Source organism: Bubalus bubalis, chromosome X (genome assembly GCF_019923935.1).
Source record: "Bubalus bubalis isolate 160015118507 breed Murrah chromosome X, NDDB_SH_1, whole genome shotgun sequence".
NCBI lineage: Eukaryota > Metazoa > Chordata > Mammalia > Artiodactyla > Bovidae > Bubalus > Bubalus bubalis.
Window position 1 is genome coordinate 105,484,275 of NC_059181.1, and position 17,829 is coordinate 105,502,103.

General features: G+C 44.6%; 1 protein-coding gene across 1 annotated transcript; it reads right to left on the reverse strand.

Moving 5' to 3' along the window:
• Positions 1-4,486: 4,486 nt before the first annotated feature.
• On the reverse strand, positions 4,487-6,094 carry LOC102413608 (PWWP domain-containing DNA repair factor 3B-like). Its single transcript, XM_025275941.2, is given in 1 exon segment — positions 4,487-6,094. A coding segment is annotated over 1 exon segment (1,608 nt).
• Positions 6,095-17,829: the final 11,735 nt, after the last annotated feature.

The following is a 17,829-nucleotide window of genomic DNA, read 5'->3' on the forward strand; positions in this document are numbered from 1 at the left end:
TCTGTAAGCTTCTACTTGCAGCTGGGCATAAAAAGATAAACAGGACAAGGCCATTCCCTTGGAAAATTAAGAACTCAGCATGGAGGACAGATAAAGACAAACTTAAGTATAACACACAAAACCATGAGGTCATTGTTACAAGGAGTAGCAACAGGACGTGGGAGTGGATTGTTGCAGATAGAGAACAGATCAGAGAAAGCAGTCTTCTAGGGAGGCCTGGCGTGCTGGGATTCATGGGGTCACAAAGAGTCGGACACGACTGAGCGACTGAACTGAACTGACTGATGGGTGGACCTGGAGAATTTTTCTAAGGTGACCCAGGAAGGCAACATTCTGGATGGGGTGAAGGGAGTGTCTGAAAGCATGGAAGCAGGACTAGATCTCCAGTATTGAGAGCACCACTGCTCCAGTGCTGAGGGTGGGCTGTGAGAGGAGGTAGAGGTCTAGGAACCAAAACATGAGCATCCTTGGAAAGTTTCAGAAATGCAAATCCTCAGCCTCCATACTGTTGAAGAAGTCTGATGGTCGAGAAAACAAGCACCACACTTGGAGTGTTGGAGAACTCAGGTTTATTACACCAGTAGGTCCAGAGGAGTTAACACTTCCAGCTCTGAGCACTGAACAAAAGCGTTACAAAGGTTTTATAGACAGTGCATGACATCAGACTGTAGTGGCAGTGCTGACTGTTAATAAGCTAGTTTAAACCAGGGGTTTCATGCAAGTGGGAAGAGCTGTTAGGACACAGTGGGGGAGGGGGGGTGCCTGACCTTTACACAAACAAACGTGGTTAAGCAGGCAGCTCCTGGCATTGTTTTAAGTTTCCATTTTCCCAAACAGTTATAACTTACGTGACTTTGCAAGGAGCAAGCTGAGTTACAGAAGCAGAAGGAGTATTTAGTTATTTCTAGCTGGGTGTAAGTTTTAAATTTTCCTCTTCAATACTTCTGGAATGGAGCCCAGCACTCTGAACTTTAACAAACTCTCCAAGTGGTTCTGACAGGGAAGAAACTTCTAAAAACACAGCAGCCCAGCATTGGTTTTAGTATACAGAGTTTGATGTGACTGAATTCTAAGCCCAGTCCCACCTCTTATCAGCTTTGTCACCCCCAGCAATACTCTTCACCTTTTGGAATCCCATTTCCATCAACTCTAAGGTGGCCACAGTAAAGATATCTCCCTGATAGGTGTTTAGGCAGGCTTGGATAGGACAGTGTGTGTATAACATTCAGGCGGGGTCTCATGCAGCCCTCAGCAGAGGGGAAGGGACACCCTCTCTTGCCCACCCTTCTCCATGTGACTGCCCTCAATATGGAACTGGGCTCACTCAAACAAGTTCTCTTGCTCAGTTGACTTGTTTTGGTGATTACCCGTTTTGCCCCAATAAACATCATTCCCTTCCCTTTTTGGTTCCTCATCAGTAGAATGGAGATCATGAGATGTGCTCTTGGGCTAGAGCTAGGACGTGAGATTATGGGGAAACAATCTCTCCCACATCCTGGTGGGCACGCTTCTCTCGCTCTTTTCCCTCACTGCTGTGATTGTCCTTCCACGTGTGCCCAACATCACCTCCTAGAGGGAGCGCTCTTGCAGCATTCTTGTGGGAAGAAGCCTTATGGTTTTCTCAGAAGAGCTACGGAAAGCCCTGATCTGCTTCCACTCCATCTGGATCTTGCCTCAGTCTTGGGGTGCCTGGGCTCGCCTCATTTTGTGCATGGGGGCGGGGCCAGGAGCTGGGAGGCTTGGGGGCATGATGGGAAGGGCTGTCAGTCACCACTCGGTCAGAAAGGCTAGTCTGGAGACTCTGAGCTGTGCGACCCTGGAAGTTGGAGGCTCAGTGAGCTCCGTGCACCTTGGAGTCTACACACTGATCCCATGGCTGATCTCAGATGAAACAGGGCAGCCGGCACCTCCAGCATCCAGATCTTCATGTGGCATATGAAAATGCAGGTGCCAATGTTTCAGCCCAGATCCCCAAATCAGACTCGCAAGGGTGGGACCATGAAAGCTGCATCTGAGTCTCAGTGGCAGAGTGATACTGAGCAACATGTTTGAAACTCTGCCAGGTCAATGCTGGCAGCAATCTCCAGCGAACCTGCCATACCAAGGTCATGGAGGGGGCATGTGCAAGGTTAAGGTCTTGAAAGATGGCTTTTGAAATCTCCAGGTAGCTTTGGAATTGACGAAGACTCCAAGCTTCCAAATATAATTTTACAGCACAATTTTAGTGTTTCATCATATTCAAATTCCTTGGACTTAGAAATTCCCAGGTGGCTCAGACAGTAAAGAATCCGTGTGCAATTTGGGAGACCTGGGTTCCATCCCTGGGTTGGGAAGATCCCCTGGAGGAGGGCATGGTAACTGACTCCAGTATTCTTGCCTGGAGAATCCCCATGGACAGAGGAGTCTGGTGGGCTTGAGTCCATGGGATTGCAAAGAGTAGGACATGACTGTGTGACTAAGCACACACAAGTGATGTGGTCAGTAGCAGATAACCACAAGCCACTGGGAACCAGGTGTGCAGGACTCCGGGTGTGGATTGTGTGTGGTTTAGCACTGAATTGAATGACCTGGGCTGAGAATGAATAAGTAAATATGTATTTGTTTGTGCTAAGGAGAAACATAGGTGCAAGAGTCATTGGATAATAGACTCATTGCTGCTAACGGATAAGGGCACATGCAGGTGATGTGGGCCAGGAGGAGGCTGAACTCCTCCTAGAGGAGGAGGAGTATTATTTAGACATTCCAACTATGTACAATCTGAAATGTGATGAAGCAGAAGTTTGAGGTGAAAGACACAATGGTTTTATTGTGAATCAAGACAGCTCCCCTTTGCAAATTAAAAAAAAAAATCACATGGGCATGTAATTTTATCCCCATAACCTGGGGCTAAAGTTTTTTCCTGACTCATTGGAAAAGACCCTGATGCTGGGAAAGATTGAAGGCAGGAGGAGAAGGGGACGACAGAGGATGGGATGGTTGGATGGCATCACCGACTCGATGGACATGAGTTTGAGCAAGCTCCGGGAGTTGGTGATGGATAGGGAAGCCTGGCAAACTGCAGTCTATGGGGTTGCAAAGAGTCGGATACAACTGAGCGACTGAACTGAACTCAGTTGAACCTGGGGCAGTGACAGTTGATTCTAAGAACAAAAACACACTCAGGTTCACGTTAAATCTTTAATGTTTATTTTCCTATTGGGTTTTACAAAATAAACTGGCTTTTCTAACACTTTTCTTCCTCTCCAAAAAAAAAAAAAATAGTAATAATGAAATCTTGTTTCCAGATAGGATAACAATCCATGAGCTTCAGAATTTACCTGTTAAACTACCTTTCACTGTACTCTGACAGCAGCCATGTTTAGCTGAATGGAGACTTTTCTGTTACCCATTTCCCAGACCCTCCTGGTCCACCTACTGCTCAGGCAGCCTGGAATGACTTACGCGTCTGCACTTACACTGCTGGAACCTCTCGGAGCTAGTTGATGAAAAAGTCAAAGGAACAAGCTTGCTTGGTTTGGGACAAATGACTGCAATTTTTGGGAGGACATGGGTCGATGAGGGCAAAGCGCCTGCTTTGCTACAATCTATGCCAACTAGATGGGCTCGAAGCAGTCAGCCTGGACTCCAGGTCTAGACAAGTCAACTTGAGTCTACGATGGCTGTAGTCATCTTCCACAAGGGGACAGATGATGGCATGTAGGGGATCCAGTCACTGTCATATAGGAAGACAGCCAAGAGTCTGTCTATTTGGGGAAACCATTCAGCCTTTGAAGAAGAGCAGCTCCCACAAATGGAATCTCAGGGAAGCCAAGGGTGAACATTTTTGCAGGGGTTGACAAAACACTGACTGCACGAAAAGTTTCATTCAGCCTCACATGGACCACATGCGGATCACCCATTAACTTTGTTTGGATTTCAGGCTGCTTTTCCAAGAACCACTGGAAGGTAGTGGTAGTATACAGGAAACATCTCTGTCACTGGTTTCATCTCTCAGGGATTTTTTTCCAAATGGATAAGCATGGCAGGGAAAAATCAGGGTTTATCTTAAGGAGGAATCCAATCAATTGTGGATACCGATGTGCCACAGGAGGAATGGCAAACTCATGTGGCTTTTCTGTATGAAACATGCCTTAGATCTTAAACACGATTGCTGCTTAGTATCCAATACAGGGGCTTTTTCATGTAATAAAAGAATGCATGTCCACCTTTAAAATATGACATAGAGTCAAAAGCCATGTCGTAAAAATATCTGGAAAACTACACATCTGGACAAGTAGAGGGAAATACAGCTGTTTACAATATTTAACAAATTAGTGGTGTGAGGGTTTGGGGAAGAAAAAACTGATGATGACCATGCCACTCGCAGGTGCTAGAGATGGATCCAGAGTGAATTCAAGTGTGTTCCTGAGGCCTCGGATTTCCAGAAAGTGTTTACATGCCATGTGGAGTGGGAGGCTTGTGCAGTTCATACAGACGGGGATTGTTGCTAATGGTGTGGCTGAGAAGCCTGCCCGATGCCCTGTTGGGCACAGGGGGAGAGTTTAGCCTTGTACCTCTCAGCTGATCTCTTTCTTATTTTCGTCAAGATTTCCTTATCAAATAGTTCTTTTTCCTGGTAACGCACAGGTGGCCCTTGCCGGTACTTTGCTTCTGCCTCCTTGTAGTACAATCCATCCATTATAGCAATTGAACAAATGATTGCTTCTGGCAGAAGAACTTCCAGAAGGAAGCTCACTGGGTCATCTCTTGTCAGAGCCAGCGCTTTCTTGTCTATGTGTTTGTAGATTTCTTGTAAATGTCTTACCACGGCATCTAGCTGATCGTCATCCTCCAGGTATGTTTCAACGCAGATCACATACCTCTCTGAATTCATAAATGATTCAAGCCACCTGGATTCTTTCCTGCCTTTGACGATGTCCAGAAGATGCGGGTCGGCCCCCTTTCTTTTCACGATGAAGTCTACCAGCTTCTCATTGACTCGGTCCCAAGCAGCCCTCATCCGGTCAGGGAAGATTCTCTTGCAGTGCCTCTTTGCAGCCACAGGGGTCTCCTCCTCAGAATCTTCCAGGTTGGAATAATTCACCTTGGGGAAATCCATCTGCAGATCTCCTTCCTGGATGGCTTTCCTCATGGGCTAACTGATGTCAGCAGCATAATAGTCCAGGAAAGAGCCCACAAAAGACCCGCGAACAAGCCCTTCTCTGTAGCTGGAAATCAGTGAGAAACACCAGTTCACACTTGCCCCGTATACTTTGCTGGCTCTCTTCATTAGCTTTTCTTTGCCATTATAATCCAGATGCTTCAACCTTCGAAGAGGAACTTGAATGCCACTCTTCTCACAGGGCATGTTGGCCTCAATCAAAAGCACCCTTGCGGTCTGCTTGGTTGGGCTGACACTCTTGACCACAGCTGGCCAAAATGGGTGATTCTGAAACTTAAACCAGACCAGCATTCCTCTCTCAATGGGACACAGCTCCTCTGGGAACGCCATGCTTGTCAGCTGTCCCACTTCCTTGCCCCCGCCTTTCTTGATGGCACTGGTGGGCTTAATAGCCTTTGAGCCAGCTGAGGGTTGAGATTCTTGCCACTCTTCCTCACACCCTGGGGCCTGCAGCTTCCTTTTTCTGTTTGCTAGGCAGAGTGAATAACGCAGGCCCAGGTTAGGGGCATTGGAGGATGCCTCTGCATCTTCCGAGCCTGAGTTGCAGGTGCCCTCTTCAGGGTCAACATTCACTGAGGAGGTAGCACGTTCAGGGGACACAGCCAGGGACTTTGGGCAGGTGTTGTGCACCCCCTCTTCTGGAGCCTTGGGCACAGTGAGGATGAAACCCGGTGTAAGTGATGGAAGCACATGTTCACCTCTAACATCTACACCCACCTCCTTCACTGTACAGGGCAAGGACATAACTTTTGAGGTGTCCTGCTTTTCCTTGCCCTCTTTCTCATGGTCATCTTCTGAAAGTGACAGGAAGTTTGGGTGCACCCCAGAGCTCTGAGATGACACTGTTTGCATTTCACTTGGGATCGGGGTGATGGGTGTGCATACCTGTGGCTTGTCCCCATATGGGCCATCCTCCCTCTCTGAAGGTACCATGGGTGATTTGGAGTTTTGCTTTTCCTCACACTCCTTCATAGGCCCCGCTTGGGCTTCTGACACCTTCTACAATGTTGCTTTTGCAGTCTCCTTGGAGACTGCATCTTGGACTCTGGATCACCCGTGACTCTTGCTGGAGTGAAATTTCCATTCTTATTCAGAACGTCCCAGGCCATTGTAATAGCACATATGTAGGCCATTTCCTCTTCTTCTGGGGCACTGGGCTCCGGCTGGGCCGCTAGTGAGGTGGAGATGGATTCAATCATGGACTCCTTTAGGGTCTTTATCTTTGTTTTTTTCACTCTGATTTCTTCATCTATTGAGAGTATCTGAACTTCCAGAGAAAGGGCCCTTTTTCTCTTCTGTTGTGGTGAGACGCTGGGTCTGGACAAGACCTTGGCTGGCCAAAAGCGGCCTTTCCAAACACATAGGACATACCTGGTGTCCATCATGATTCAACTTGGGTACCGAGGATTAGTTAGCTGAGGCTGAGGGGTCTGGCCGTCATACCCACAGCTACGGCAGGTCTCCCTTAAACAGTGTGCTTGCCCACAATCTTTGCCTATGACTACAAAGCGTTTATAGCTTGTGCAGCCTGTGCTTTTCTGCCCGAATCTTTGAAAGATGCCCGAGGTTGTGCTTTCAATGGCCTATAATGGAGAATACTAGAATATGGAAAAGAAGAAAAGAGTCAGGACGGGTTGCAGGGAGGGGCATATGCCTTTTGTGAAAGTGGAAGGCTTGACCAAAGAGCATTAATGAGAGATAAAGCAAGGAAGTATTAAGGCTATTTATCCATGTGCCTAGGGATTAGAGACATGGCAGATACATGGGGAGAAAATACCAAAGGTACCGGGGGAGTTTTATAAACCCCTCAAACCCAACACCTTGCCTTATTTGTTACTGTGTGTATGTTAGTCCCTCAGTCCTGTCCGACTCCTTGTGACCCCAAAGACTGTAGCCCACCAGACTCTTCTGTCTATGGAATTCTCCAGGCAAGAATACTGGAGTGGGTTGCCATTCCCATCTTCAGGGGGTCTTCCTGACCTAGGGATAAAACCCTGATCTTCTGCACTGCAGGCAGATTCTTTGCCATCTGAGCTACCAGGAAAGCCCTATTTGTTAATACTGTGCATGAAAGGGCAATCACGTGGGGAGGCGGGAATATCATGACTGGGACCTTGTTTGTGTCACTGGACATCCTGAGCCTTGTGTACTCCTTGGGGCCCTTCCCAGGAGAATGCTTCACTTTTTCTCTCTTACGGAGCCAGTGCCCCACTGCCTGTGCACCCAGGGGAGCCAGAGGTGATCACCAGCATACAGATATATTGGGTGTCAGCACATTGCTATGTTAAATAGCACGAGCTTGGAATCCAGAGGTGCATAGAGATCTGATTCCAGATGAAATGTTTAGGAAAAGGGGAAGGGCTTACCCTTGGCATGCGGATCTTGGCAGGTGTGGTTCTGGAACTGGATCTGTTGATTCTCAGACTCAGACTGCACATCTGCCAGACCCTTTGCCCTGCTCAGTGCTTCTGAAGTGCACAGAGTTCTCTCAGGGGTCAAACAGCATCAACTGTACAGACTCAGGATACAAGTACCTCCAAAGTGGATCTAGAAAATGCAAAAGAAGATAGAAAATTAAGCCACTGAACCAGGGATTGGTTCATCATGCTTCCTTCCCCAAGTCTGGAATGCATGCCACTCTGAAACAGAAATGTTAGTTAAATCTCACTTATAATGTGGGAGTCACGTTTATTTCTCCCTTCTGTTGCATTTTGAAATACTTCCACGGTAAGCTACTGACTTTCTGCCACTCCTTCCTATCTCAGAGGAGTGGGGACAACCAGCTCCATGAGAGCCTTCATCTGCCCTGAATACATAGGCTTAGTAGCAGCAGCCACAAAAGACCCTGAATTGCCAAAGCAACCTTAGGAAGGGTTGAATAGCCAAAGAAACCTTGAGAAAGGAGCCTCAGGAATCAGGCTCCCTGATTTCAGATGACACTACAAAGCTACGGTCATCAAACCAGTATGGTACTGGCATGAAAACGGAAACACAAACCAGTGGAGCAGAAGACAGAGCCCTGAACAGATAGCCTTAGTAGTTCATCTGCCCTGAACACATAGTTTTAGTAGGAGCAGCCACAAAAGACCCTGAATCACCAAAGCAACCTTGAGAAAGAAGGGTTGCATCGCTAAAGCAACCTTCAGAAAGGAGCCTCAGGAATCAGGCTCCCTGATTTCAGATGACTCTACAAAGCTATGGTCATCAAACAGGTATGGTACTGGCATGAAAACAGACACACACACTTTTGTTCCAGTGGAACAAAAGTCAGAGCTGAGAAATACAGCCCGGTGCATACGGTCACTTCATGTACGACAAAGGAGGCAAGGGAAGATTGTCACTGAACATCACCAAGTCCGTGTGCCCAACCCACAGCAAGGGCAAACAATACTCAAACATTGGAGCTTGGAACAGAGAAAGGTTTATTACAAGGCCATGCAAGGAGATGGGTGGCTCATGCCCTATAAACCCCAATGTTACTGAAAGCTTTCATCAAAGCCCTTTTAAAAGCACTAGTTGAGGGAGGGAGGTGCTTAGCTGTTACAAACTTCTTGTCAGAGCCTCTGTTCTTGAGGTCAGGTCATGGTCAGATGAGGTGTTCCTATAAATCTCTACCAAACAAATGTTATTCTCTGTCCCGATATGAAAGAGCAATGTCTCAAGGAGCAACTTTCACCCTCCAAGGTCCTGGGCCTGGCTAAGAGGAGGCAGAGCTCAGCCAGTAGCTCCCTCAGGGCCAGGTCACCAGACCCTCCTCATCTGTCATCACTGAAGGAGCCAGGTGCCCAACCCAAGTGGCCCCTCAGTCTCCTCAGGACTCCCCAAGGGGGAGAGACCAGGTCCCACAGACAGCAACCCAGGCTGACTGCCATTGCTACAGGATCAAAGAGATAGGGATGGGGAGAGGTTCACTGCTTGCCTCAAAGGCTAGTGGGGGGCCTTGGTGAGGGCTCTGGAGCCATACAGGACACAGCCCCCAGCCTGTTCTCTGGGGTTCCAGCTAAGGCCAGGTGAGCTGGAGGGCCTCAGGGAGAAGGCCCAGATCTGCCTCTTACCTCACTCTCCACTTCACTGACCACCACTCCACTGTTGTCTGAATCCAGTCACTAAGCATCCTTTCTTAACAGTTGGTAGCTTGTGGGTGGGGGCCACTGCTGCATTGTCCAATGGTTGAGCAGGACCACTGTGGCACCGACCAGTGGCTGATCAGGGCCACTAACTGTCACTCATTGACAGTCGGTTGCCAGTGGGCTCCGCCCACTGTGACACTGACCAATGGCTGAGAAGGACCCATTGCCTGGTAACAGGGTGCAGAGTAATAACGCAGAGACAGCAACGGCTGCTGTGCTAGGGGCTGAACTCACTGTGTTCTGTTACAATTCTCCCCTTTTCTTTGATACTCCTCAGTCTTGAGGATAACACATGAGTATGTTTAAACTTGGCAGAGGAATTTGTGTTTAGGGTGTCTGGGTTTCAACCTCCAATTCCATTTCATCCTTCCCCAAGTCTTTCAGGGAATGTGGCAACAACCTGTCTAGCTGTTTCCTGTTGAAGTGGGGCATAGTCCTACCTTGACTAGGGAATTGATATCAAGTTATAAATACTCCCAAGTTCCAAGTCCTCAATTCGAGTTTTATATAAGAAAGACTTTGTATAAAAGATTCAGGAGAATGAGCCTGAAAACCAGCCTGGACCTGAATTCAGGAGAATAAGCCTGAAAACCAGTCTGGGGAGACGTGTTGTCTGGTAGCCAGACTTGCAGAACTATAATATACCAAATCGTTTTAGGTCATGAGTAACTTGAGGGGCATGGCTTCTGAATATCTGGAGAACATAGATCAAAATCAGTAATATTCCAGACAGAGACCTTAACCATTATAATCATATACACCAGTTGACTCAGTAACCAGTCCTTCTGTTAGGCTCATCAAAGTGAAAAGGAGCCAGAACTGGGGTAAGAACAACACATGTCACAAAGACCCTGGAAAAATGGTATTTGGTAATGGAGGGCCATCCTCTTTTTGCTCTAAAGGCATCACCGCTTGCCCTGAGTTGCTTACTTTTTCTCATTTTACCTTCATGCCCCCAAAGTATTGTTCTCAATAGAGCTGTGTTATTTCAAGGGGCAAAGTAAGCAATCCTTGGTTTTAGGCTTTCATTGTATTTTATGAAAACCAGGTTTTTCGAAAGCCAGCACTTCCTAACTCACTTAATTAAGCAGATAACAGTTCCTCTTTCACTGTTCATTCTTAAGTACTAGCATAGAGCACAGTCAAAATCCCCTCTCCCTTCAAGGGTGAGTGTCACTGTAAGATTGTCTTGTCACTCTGCTGATTCTGCTGCAGACAGCCTTAGGTCCATTGTGGCTGCCAGTGAGAGGGAAAATTTGCTTCTCCTACCAGTTTGATAAAAATTTCTTAACCAAATTCAATGATATATCTGACCTATGTTTGTTTAAAAGATCTTCCTATGAATTTGCATGAAGATTAAGCAGTTTTGCAAAGCACAGCTTAACTGTCTATTAAAGACTTAAAAGGCAAGGTTGAAGATCTGATCACAATGTGTTGACAAAGAAGCTGAATCAAGTTGCTGTGGTAGAATCAGAATTATGGCTGATGTGGTAGAATCAGAATTATGGCTGATAGATTATACCAGGACATACAGTAAACTTTACCCATACAGTCGGAGAAGGCAATGACAACCCACTCCAGTACTCTTGCCTGGAAAATCCCATAGGCAGAGGAGCCTGGTAGGCTGCAGTCCATGGGGTCGCAAAGAGTTGGACACGACTGAGTGACTTCACTTTCACTTTCACCCATACAGTATAATCTTGGAAGGCTTTGAAAATACTTCCCATGTAATTCAACATATCAAATGAAACTAATTCAGTATTCCTCCAGATGCCTTAAGAGCTCCCTAAAGAACCTTAAAGTCAGCTGGACGTCAAAAGAAATTTAATTAAATTTTGACATTTGGGAAATTTGTCAAAAAGTCTCAAAACTCTTGGTCAAATAAGGTCATTGGTCACTGTAAGACAACGCAAATATAATCTAAAGGTTACATAAATTATGGCACAAGATCTGGCACTCAATAAATACTTAATAAATGGATGACTGAAGGATAAATGCAGTGAGATTAGTTAATACTGCCATCACCTACATCTTCACTAGCAGTCTTGTAAAGTAATTGAGCTCAGATTCCTCCAAGTTGCTCCTCCTGATGTGGATCTTTGCTTAGTGGTTGAAAGTTTTGGAGGAAACCTGAAATGCTCATGACTATAGGGTCAAAGGAACCTCCTCTGAAAATACATGTTGGTATTATCTCACCTTGGGAGATTAAATCTCCTTTAAGCAACAGCATTTTTCTCTAGTGCTGGCTGCACGGAAACTTTCCAGAAGTATAAGTTTCTGAAGCAGTGCTTATTCTGGCAACAAAGGAGAAATCCTTAATTGGCAGATCATAGGCAACTATTTTCTGACAAGGAGGCACATGTCAAAACTGTATGTCAGGAGGACACTACTGAGCTATAATGCTGAAGCTGATCTCTTTGGGAAAATTGTTTCAGCCCTAAGAATGACTGCCCTTTTAAAGCAAAACAAAAACAGAAACAAAAACAAAAAAAAACCAGCATCTGGCATCAAGTCTGCAATTCCAAACATCCCATGCTATTAGTCACTGCAAGATTAATTCCTGGCCCAATGATTGCTTTTTCTATTATAAATCTTATACATGCAGAAAATTTGAAAGAAGAAAGCAAAATCATTCACCATTCAAAGAGAGTCAGCATTAAAATCTGGAGAATTTCCCTCTTGTCATTTTTCTATGAATATTTTAGCATAATTATGTTTGTGTATTATATGTAAAGAGTTTACATTCTGAGTTTTTCCAATTTAATGTGATAACATAGCAGTACATAGCAGTTCTCCATGTTTTTTGCAAATTATCCACAGATATTAGTGAGATCCATTTACAAAAGTTTAATCTAATCTCAGCCTGACCATGTATAAAACTCCTTTTTTCACTCAAAACATATATCCTACTTCCCTACTATATACTGATATTTTTTTCCTTTATTCTTAGTAGCTTTAATTACATATTTAGATTCAAATGCTCAACTCTTAAACACCTTAATTTTTATTGAAAACTAAGAGGCAAGTAATTGTGAACTGTTTGTCATACCAGTATTTTCTTTCTTTCTTTCTTTTTTTTTTACTGATAATTATTTTATTTTATTTATTTATTTATTTAATTTTATTTTATTTTTAAACTTTACATAACTGCATTAGTTTTGCCAAATATCAAAATGAATCTGCCACAGGTATACATGTGTTCCCCATCCTGAACCCTCCTCCCTCCTCCCTCCCCATTCCATCCCATTCCATCCCTCTGGGTCGTCCCAGTGCACAAGCCCCAAGCATCCAGTATCGTGCATCGAACCTGGACTGTCATACCAGTATTTTCTGATTGGAAACTTATGCTTTAGTTTTCCTCTCCTAAGAAGGCAGAGGTTGGTAAACTTAGATTTGTCCAGCAACCAATGTTCCAATATTTTATCCTATTTGAAGTGTGGCCCAGATAGTCAATGAATTCTTGCCATTTAACTTGGATCACTTTCAAGTTTCCAAAACTTGAAAGAAACTTGGAGAAAGCTATTTTAGGTAGACTTAATATTTCATCATATCAAGTTATTGATATTTTCTTGCTGACACATTTGAAACAGATATAAGGTCTTATTTGATCTCTAACAAACCTAAGTACAACAGTTGTGTTACATTTAGAAAACCAACAAACTTAAGCTAGCTTCAATACCAGATGTCAATTCAGTACTGAATATTTCCCAGATCAAGAGGTTTGACATTCATTTTGGTCAATTTTCTGAATGTTAGGAAGTATTTCATTTGTAAGCGCTGTTAGTTTTGAGTCAGTTAAGTGGTGCTCATTTACAAGTTAACTCAGAAGGATTATTACCCAAAATGGTCCCATTCTGGAGAATGCACCTCAAGGGGCTGCATTCAGGAAACAAATTTGAGTTTCCTATAGCCAGCACACTTACACACAAGACAAATACACACACAAAGAACAGAAACTAATTCCTGCAGGGCAAAAACAAAAGGGTGAAGTTCAACAATTTCCTCTACTTTTTAAAATAAAGATTCCTCTTATTAAAAACAAACAATGTGAAAATGGAAAGACAGGGAATCATGACCACACGTCATGGCAATTCACCTGGCAAACACATAGCCAAAAATAACAGTGGGGGAAAGTTAAATTTACTTAGTTAACTTTATGCTTTCTCCCGGAAATATTTTTATTTTCTCAGTGTCAGAATTCTGAAAAAAGTATTTCATCAGGCCAATTTTTTTCCAACTGCCTATGCAAAAAGAACCAGTTTTGGAATTTCAGACATTTCATCTTAACCAATTTTTTCCCTCACCATAGTCTAAAGAAGATAGTGGCTATGCAGTGTTAAAAAAATCATCTTTCTCATACCTTAGGGTGACTATAGGATGGAACAGAGCTCTGATTATCACAGCAGGTATTATCAAATATCGAACAAACAAATGTAATGCAAAACAAGCTTGAGTGACTTACCCTATGTGATACCAAATGTGGACCATAGTTCTGGATGTCTCTCTGCTCCAAACAGCCTCCTGCACTGGGGGGTGGGGAGAAGCTGGCGCCTGTCAGGGAGAGTCCCTCCTAGTTACACAGAGCAAAATAAACTTAGGCAGCTCTGCTAGAAACTTGGGAAGTGGCTGCCTCTGGTCAAGTTCAGTCTGCCACGGGCAACTGCCGCGGTTGCCATAAATTGAGAAAGAAAGGGAGAACCTCAGGAATCAGGCTCCATGATTTCAGATGACACTACAAAGCTACCATCATCAAACAGGTATAGTATTGGCACGAAAACAGACACACAGACCAGTGGAACAGAAGAGGGAGCCTAGGAACAGAGTCCGGTGTATGTGGTCAAGTCATCTACATCATAGGCGGCAAAGGTACATGACAGGGAAAAGATGGCCTGTTCAACAGGTGCTGTTGGAGAAACTGGACAGCTACATGCAAAAAGATCAAAGTGGATCATTTTCTTACACAAAAATAGATTAAATGCACGGCCTGAAACCATAAAACTCCTAGAAGGAAACACAAGCCATAAGCTCTTTGACATTGGGAATGACAGTGATGTTTCTGGATAGAGGCCAAAAGCAAAAGCAATGAATCAAAAGTCCCAAGGATGTAATGTACAGGATAGAGAATATAGTCAATCACATTGTAATAACTCTGTATGGTAGCAGGAGGTAACTAGACTTGTCGTGGGGATCACGGAGTAATGTATAAAAACACAGAATTACTAAGTCCTGCACCTAAGGCAATGGCACCCCACTCCAGTACTCTTGCCTGGCAAATGCCATGGATGGAGGAGCCTGGAAGGCTGCAGTCCATGGGGTCGCTGAGCGTTGGACACGACTGAGCGACTTCCCTTTCACTTTTCACTTTCATGCATTGGAGAAGGAAATGGCAACCCACTCCAGTGTTCTTGCCTGGAGAATCCCAGGGACGGGGGAGCCTGGTGGGCTGCCGTCTATGGGGTCGCACAGAGTCGGACACGACTGAAGCGACTTAGCAGTAGCAGTAGCAGCACCTGAAATGAATATAATACTGTGTGTCACAATTCAATAAATGAGCTTTAATAGCACTAGTGTGCATATGCTTATGTGCGTGTGCGTGTGTGTGTGTGTGTGTGTGTGTGTGTGTATACCACACACGGGACCCATAGTGTTTGCTTATGTGCTTTCCTGGGCTTCTAAACTAATACCGAGTGGGCTTTCACAGACCCTGAAACATCAGAGACCAGACACTGTATGCAGAGTGCATCTGGCGAAAAGTTGGGCTGGATGAAGCACAAGCTAGAATCAAGATTGCTGAGAGAAATATCAAGCACCTCAGATACGCAGACGACACCACCCCTATGGCAGAAAGCAAAGAGGAACTGAGGAGCCTCTTCATGAAAGTGAAAGAGGAGAGTGAAAAAGCCGGCTTAAAACTCAACATTCAAAAAACAAAGATCATGGCATCCGGTCCCATCACGTCATGGCAAACAGATGGGGAAACAATGGAAATAGTGACAGACTTTATTTTCTTGGGCTCCAAAATCACTGCAGATGGTGACCTCAGCCATGCAATTAAAGATACTTTCTCCTTGGAAGAAAAGCTATGACCAACCTAGACAGCATATTTTAAAGCAGAGACATTACTTTGCCAACAACAGTCTGTCTAGTCAAAGCTATGGTTTTTCCTGTAGTCATATATGGATGTGAGAGTTGGACCATAAAGAAGGCTGAGGGCTAATGAACTGATGCTTTTGAACTGTGCCAACAGATGCCAAAGAACTGTGGTTTTGGAAAAGACTCCTGAGAGTCTCTTGAATTGCAAGAAGACCAAACTATTCAATCCTAAAGGAAATCAATCCTGAATATTCATTGGAAGGACTGATGCTGAAGCTGAGGCTCCAATAATTTGGCCACCTGATGCGAAGAGCCAACTCTTTGAAGAAGACCCTGATGCTGGGAAAGATTGAAGGCAGGAGGAGAAGGGGACAACAGAGGATGAGATGGTTGAATGTCATCACTGACTCAAGGGACATGAGTTTGAGCAAGCTCTGGGAGATGGTGAAGGACAGGGAAACCTGGAATGCTGCAGTCCATGTGGTGGCAAAGAGTCTGACAAGACTGAGTGACTGAACAACAACAACAGACAGTGTAGATACACACTCTCAGAAGGGTAGGGTATGGGATTCCCACACAGTTCCCCTGCATCCATACACACACACCTGCACATGTTAGCTGGGGCCACCTTTCTTCTCTCAAGAGCACACTTGATCACCATTTCCTGTGAATGCCTATTTTTCATGCCATTTTGCCAACTCTCTTTACAGCATGGATGCTCTGATGTTCAAAATATTTGCTTACATAAATTTCAACCATTTAGCTGCGTGCAATGCAGAAGATGCAGTTGTTGTCTCAGTCCCTCTCTTCACACCCAGAAATACACTGTTAGTAGGTCCTCCTTCTCTGTGCACATGGTACAAACATGTATTAATGTTCACCTACAGATTTTAGCTCATCCATTATCAGTAGCAAATGCTGTGTTCATGACAGGAGCTATCATTTCCCTAATAGAGCCACGTGTGTACGACTTTGTTCACACATACTACTCATGGATCTAATATGAAGTAGATGAGGGCCACACAGACATACTTTGGGCATCACCAGCACAAACTTATGCCTGGTCGAGGTTCCGAGTCCTGTGCTCCAGGGAACTCTGTGTTCTGGCTCTCAGAGCACAGGTGTCATGTGACGACTCAGCAAAAGGGAGAAGGAGAAACTGGTGAGTGAGCCACTGCAGTCTCCCTGCATCAGCCCATCACACAAACTCAGGGATGTCTGAGTTACCTCAGCCCCAACCGGTGAGCTCCCCATACCACAAGATACACATACATGCACTTACACACACTTTTTCTCTCTCAGCATGACATTAGAGACCTAAGATACCCGATATGGTTGCATATCATCCATGCTTTCTGCCCCTACACATGCATGCACATGATTCTGCTTCCAGGGTAGATGTTATTCTCAGCTCCTTCTAGTTTGTGATTTTAAAAGGACACTTGGGAAAATGTAAAATGATGCTCACAATCCTAAAATAGCAAAACTATTCAGCACCAGTAAACTAATCACCTAGGAATACTTAATGTAGGCACATCAGTCCAAGGACTCTAGAATTTTTATTCTAGCTATACCTGTGCTGTATACTCTTTTGCTTTTTCCATGATCCAGCGGATGTTGGCAATTTGACCTCTGGTTCCTCTGCCTTTTCTAAAACCAGCTTGAACATCAGGAAGTTCACGGTTCACATATTGCTGAAGCCTGGCTTGGAGAATTTTGAGCATTACTTTACTAGCGTGTGAGATGAGTGCAATTGTGTGGTAGTTTGAGCATTCTTTGGCATTGCCTTTCTTTGGGATTGGAATGAAAACTGACCTTTTCTGGTCCTGTGGCCACTGCTGAGTTTTCGAAATTTGCTGGCATATTGAGTGCAGCACTTTCACAGCATCATCTTTCAGGATTTGAAATAGCTCAACTGGAATTCCATCACCTCCACTAGCTTTCTTCATAGTGATACTTTCTAAGGCCCACTTGACTTCACATTCCAGGATGTCTGGTTCTAGGTGAGTGATCACACCATCGTGATTATCTTGGTTGTGAAGATCTTTTCTGTTCAGTTCTTCTGTGTATTCTTGCCACCTCTCCTTAATATCTTCTCCTTCTGTTAGGTCCATGCCATTTCTATCCTTTATCGAGGCCATCTTTGCATGAAATGTTCCCTTGGTATCTCTAATTTTCTTGAAGAGATCTCTAGTCTTTCCTATTTGTTGTTTTCCTCTATTTCTTTGCATTGATCACTGAGGAAGGCTTTCTTGTCTCTTCTTGCTATTCTTTGGAACTCTGCATTCAGATGCTTATATCTTTCCTTTTCTCCTTTGCTTTTCACTTCTCTTCTTTTCACAGCTATTTGTAAGGCCTCCCCAGACAGCCATTTTGCTTTTTTGCATTTCTTTTCCATGGGGATGATCTTGATCCCTGTCTCCTGTACAATGTCAGGAACCTCCG